The sequence below is a fragment of the Melitaea cinxia genome, chromosome 17 (genome assembly GCF_905220565.1).
Source record: "Melitaea cinxia chromosome 17, ilMelCinx1.1, whole genome shotgun sequence".
Lineage (NCBI taxonomy): Eukaryota > Metazoa > Arthropoda > Insecta > Lepidoptera > Nymphalidae > Melitaea > Melitaea cinxia.
In genome coordinates this window covers 2350558-2356407 of record NC_059410.1, presented here as the reverse complement: position 1 = coordinate 2356407, position 5850 = coordinate 2350558, and the positions used below count along the sequence as shown (strand labels likewise).

Sequence of the window (5850 nt, the reverse complement as noted above, 5' to 3'; positions counted from 1 at the left end):
TTTAATACAAGTTTAATATTTGTAAAAAAAAATCGACATAGGTACTTGTCATTTAGGGCTTATAACGTACCAACAACCATAATGAAATACCGGAAAATAGCGGTTATTTCAACTGAGACCTTTTTTACCGTTAAAAATGTTAACGGTAATTCGGTAACGGAAACGTTTTTTAATAACGTTAAACAAAATTTTAACGATACTGATAACATTACCTTTTATGTCACTGATTAATGATATATTTATCGATACTTGTACAACATTGTTACTCTGTACAAAATTACAAACGGACAGCAGGGTCTGATTAACCCTTAGGCTAATTAGGCTGCAGCCTAGGACGCGACGATCAGGAGGGGCGCGCTGAAATCATGTCTCCACATGCACTAATCTAGCATCATTGCATCTACCCTACATATTTTAACTAGACCGAGACAAAACATTAAAATTAAATGCGCTTGAGAGTACTCCATTTAAACAATAAATTTTGAAATTTTAAAAAGCTTGCGTATAACAAACACTGACTTGTTACTCGAATTGGTCGGTGGTCGAGGGAGTGGGTGAGCTGGCAACAGAGTGCCTAGTGCAAGTTTTGTTTAATCCGTCTCGCAATAACATGCGTAAATTTTAAGTTCATTTTGTATGGGAAATTCGGGATTTCAACCTAGTTCTCGCGTTTGCCGCAAGGTGACTCTGTATCGATTGTATTGTATACTATTCTTTATCGTCTAGGCTACAGTGTTTAAATTCCCATACAAAATAATCTTCACGTATAAACGCGTTTCTGTCATGTTTCTGTGAATAAAACTAGCACTAAGCACTCACAGTGCTGAGTGCGAGTTTTGTTTAATCCGCCTCGCAAAAAAGGGCATAAATTTTAATTTCATCTTGTATGGGAAATTCGGAATTTAAACAGCGCAACCTAGTTCTTGCGTTTGCCATTAGATGACTCTGTATCGACTGTATCGTATTCTATTCTTTATTGTTTAGATTGCACTGCTTAAATTCCCATACAAAATAATCATCACGTATAAGCGCGTTTCTGTAAGGCGAATTAAACAAAACTCGCACTAGGCACTCAGCCTAGCTTGCCGCGCGAAATGAAACAATCAACGATGTGCGGGGACTCCCCGGTGAAGTCAAAGATAGGATTAGAAATGAGACTATCCGTGAGAGAACGAAAGTAACTGACATAGCCCACAGAATTAGCAAGTTGAAGTGGCAGTGGGCTGGTCATTTGTGTCGCAGGACCGATGGCCGTGAAGTAGACGGGTCCTGGAGTGGAGACCGCGTCTTGGCAAACGCAGTGTGGGACGTCCTCCAGCCCGTTGGACCGACGAGCTACGTAAGATTGCCAGTGTAGGCTGGATGAGGATTGCGGAAAACTGGGATGTCTGTCGCGAACTTGGGGAGGCCTATGTCCAGCAGTGGACTGCCATAGGCTGAAGTGAGTGAAGTGATGTGTAAAATAAATAAAAAAACTATAGAAATAACTCGGTAGCTTTTTTTCTAAATATAATATCCTGAATAAGAAATTTCTCAAGTAGTATTTACAATGTAAATTAATAATTAACTTCCTTTGAAAATACTAAGTCAAGGTTCGCTCCTATTATATATGCTCACTCTATCGTGACTCCGAGAGTACGTCAAGTTCTGTTGAACCCGGTTGTTTTCATAATCATGCAATAATATTGAGGTCAAAGAAACGTCCCAAATCTTCCAAATACTGGTTGATGATACTCCCCTATGGAAAAAATCTCATAAAACATGGACAAATGCAAACCAAATTCTCATACCGAGTTATAAGAATCTATCAGATCTCATAGACTCTCTTAACTCTGTATGAGAATTTGGTCTGCATTTGTCCATGTTTTATAAGATTTTTTCCATAGGGTCACACTGTCTTACTTATTAAATCATGTAAAACGTTTTTTTTTTGACTCAATTAATACTTTTTAGTTTTTAAGAAAAAATAAAAATATCAGAACTCATACTTAGTAAAAAAATATATAGTTCTTTCAGAAAAAAAAAAGTCCACAAGGGAGGACTTGCAGCCTATATGGGACGCATTAGTCATATTTTTTACGTAATAATTTAAAAACGAATTGTGCTGATAATTTAAATGATAATTGAGTATGCATTATTTTACAATAAAAAAAAAAAAAAAAAAAAAAAAAACATGATAAAATGACTATTGAACTAGTCACGAAAGTATAGAGATGACTAGATGTAGTATTGATGTTTAAATTAAGGGTATGTAAACGGCGTAACTGGCTGTTGCGCTGGCGGTTGCGGTTTCGATCCCCGCATATAACAAATATTTGTATTGGCTATACAAATGTTTGCCGAGGTGTCGGTGTTTGTGCAATCCTTGTAGGTCTCCCCATTGTGCCTCGGAAAGGACGTTATGACGTCGGTCCCGGTCGTTACTCATAGTAGGGAATATATCCACTAACCAGTATTAGAGCAGCGTGTTGGATTCAGCTCTGGTCTTTCTCCTACATGTGGTGGATATTACAGACCCAAGCGAAACTGCTTAATAAGTACATTAAAAGTCGTTCCTATTTTTATATATGTTCATTCGATCTCATAATGCTAAAATAATGCGCTGTTGCCACTCTTGTCAATCTCTCGTGTGGCGTAACGCAGTGTGCGGATTCCCGCGCGTTGAATTGAACCATTTTTGCACGGAGTGGCAACATCGAAGAGGTATTAAGAGGTGTGAAGATATCGTTATTTAGTGACGTCAGAGTTAAAGTTATTGGTGTTGTTATAAATCTATTTCTCAGTAAAACAACGTTATCAAACGTTTCTGTTACTTAATTACTAACAAAAATTTAACGGTATAAGTGGTATAGCAAAAAAAATAAACGATATTTACCGGCATTTTATAATGGAAATTGGTAGCATTGCCAAGTCTGCACTGATCGACGATCAATCAATTCATTTTAAGTCCTGCCAACTTGCTAATAGTAACTGTACACTTGTCAATTTCTTGTCAAATCTTATTGAACTACGGAGGAGATAATCACACCATATTTTCCAACGTATTAATTAATCATGGCAGAGTCCGTAACAGAAATCCCTGTAAACATAGAGGAAAGTTTGAAAGAAGCAGTACAAAATGTGACTGATAAACCTCCATCAAGTATCGAAGGAGTCGCAATCGCGTATTTAAGTTTAGTGATAATGGCTATTTTACCCATATTTTTTGGGTCTTTACGCTCTGTAAAATATTTAAAGGAACAAAAGGTGAGTAAATCAATTCATCTTATACGAAATACGATATTATATGTTGTGGTTTTGGACACTTGGCTCCAACCAGAAAGGCGCACGTATTGTCATCGTGGCATGTTCAGTTCGCAACTTTAACAGCTAAATAATGTTATTATATTTTTTTTTTCCTTATTCTAATCTTGTTATTACAATAACATTAATGTGTTTCCTGAAACGTTCGAATATTATTATATAAATAGATGTTCACAATAGCATGCTATTGTTTATTCTTTTATATAAATGCATATTTTGTACAGAAAAATAATTTTAAAAATATTTATAGATAAATTGTTGATATTGGTACCACTTAACTTAAACTGTCAATAACATTAACTAATTTACATCGTTAAACAATAACATGAAATTTTTATTTTGATTCAGCTTCTGTTTCCCGATGTAGGAGAAGGATCTGATAAAATAAAATAATTCTTAAACATGATGAAAATTATATTTTTCTCTTAAGTCAGTAATTATTCCTCGTCCTAGCTGCAATTATTCAAATGGGGGTTCTGTAGTGTGTGTTCACGTTCCACATAATTAATATTATTAATTAATATACGAGCTACTCTGGCAAGGTACTTCTACATAACCGTCCAGTACTATTTTTTTCAGCCCTAAAAGTAGACAAAGTGAAATATTAATATTAACTACTGTATACTACCAGAGAACCGCATATAGAAAGAATTCTTTATCTCGTAGAATGTTTTTACTGTACATTGTGGCCATGTTTACGTGCTTATGATGAGTCTATCAAAGTACATCATCTATTTAAACAGTGAAATTAAAAAATGGGCTAGGTATTTTTTTTTCACGTGGAATATGAACTATTACACCTCATTTGAAGGAACACAATTAGTAGTCAAACACATTATGTATTGTTTATCAGATTTGTTATTAATGTTGTACCCAATTGTAACAAAAATGTAAATTCCCTATTGTACCCTCTAGGGCCAGCCCCAAAGAAACAGATATAGATTGCTTTTAATTCTTATTAACCGACTTCCAAAAAAGGACGAGGTTGTCAGTTCGATTGTATTTTTTTTAATGTATATGTTACTTCAGAACTTTAACTGGGTGGACCGATTTCCGTAAAAAAATAAATATCGAAAGGTGGTGCGTGTCATTTGGTCCAATTTAAATTTATTTCAGATCTAACGACTACTTTTTGAGTTATATCTAATAATGCGTTTTTACTTGACTATCATCACTTTCATCAACCTACGTTGTATTATACCACATAACTTTTTATTGGATGTACCAATTTAGATGATTTTTAATTTAATCGAAAGCTGATATTTATCACGTGGTCACATTTAAATTTCATCGCGATCTGATTACAACTTTTTGAGTGATCTTTGATCTTCTTCTTCTTCTTCTTTTAAATTCTAGCTTTCTCTAGGATTTGCCAACATCCGAGTAATTGAATTTTTTCTGTTATTTTGAAATTGTCTACTAAATATGCTGGTTTTGTGAGATTACAAATTTATGTCAAAGAAAGAGAATAATTTAAAATCTGTTGATCCACCTAAAACAAGACACAAACAAATATATACAAACATATATGGGTTAGTATAAGACAAACAATTTTACAGCCTAATGTTATTTATTGAGATAAATGAACATAAAATATCTACAAATGGAGTATGTTCATATGACAGAACAGATTTAAGGTCGATAGGGTGCGGTATATCAGAGGGGAGATAATCGTAAAGGTAGGACAGATTCCTTGGACAGGTAAAGAAAATATGATCAGGAGAGCCTTAATCCAGTCCACACTCACAAAGTGAACTGTCTTTCATTCTAATTTTAGACAGGAAAACAGGAGTACAAGAACGGCCGAGTTTGAGATGACATATTGTGGAACAAACTGGTTTGTTTGCTTTTCTATATTTGAAAAACCAAGGTTTGTCAGGTACTAATCGCTGTATATCTGCATAATGCTTGCCCTTGTTTCTGCTAGAATGGAGCCAAAGCTTATTCCATTCTGATGTTAAGTGAGCCTTGGCTAGTAGCATGAGGTCCTGACAGTGAACACTAAATTAGCTAAGACCTCCGGACACAGTAGCCGCCTTAGCAAGGGAATCTACACTTTCATTTCCTGTAATGCCATAATGGCTTGGTATCCAAGCAATAGCAACCTAAATATTCTTAGAATGACAAGCAAAAAAAAATTATTTAATTTTGAAAATAAGAGAAAATTTGGATTTGGACCTAAATTGGTTAAACTGGATGGCTTCCAAGAAGCTTCTAGAATCTGAAAAGATAATAGATTTATTAAGATGATGTGATTCAATAAATCTTAGTGCTTCGAAAATGGCCAAAACTTCTCCAGTAAAAACGGAAGCCACTGGTGGTAATTTAAAATTTAATATAACATTAACTCTCGGAATCCAGACTGCTACTCCGAGACATCCAATGTCTGATAGTTTTGATGCGTCAGTGTAAGTAAGAAGCCAGTTCCTAAATTGATTATTGACAATTGTATTGAGTTGGCTAAAGGGGGAACTATATCAATAGGAAGATTCAGAATAATATTTGGAGAAAATATGAGGCAAAAGGAGTGTCATAAAGGGGATTGAG

General features: G+C 34.9%; 1 protein-coding gene across 1 annotated transcript in view; it reads right to left on the bottom strand.

Annotated features, from left to right (window-relative positions):
• Positions 1 to 5309: 5309 nt before the first annotated feature.
• Positions 5310 to 5850, bottom strand: part of LOC123661793 (homeobox protein TGIF1-like) — a 12580-nt gene continuing 12039 nt past the window's right edge. Inside the window, exon 5 of the mRNA XM_045596733.1 lies at positions 5310 to 5368. Within this exon, the coding sequence (XP_045452689.1) occupies positions 5310 to 5368 (59 nt within the window). The remainder of the gene's footprint in view (positions 5369 to 5850) is intronic.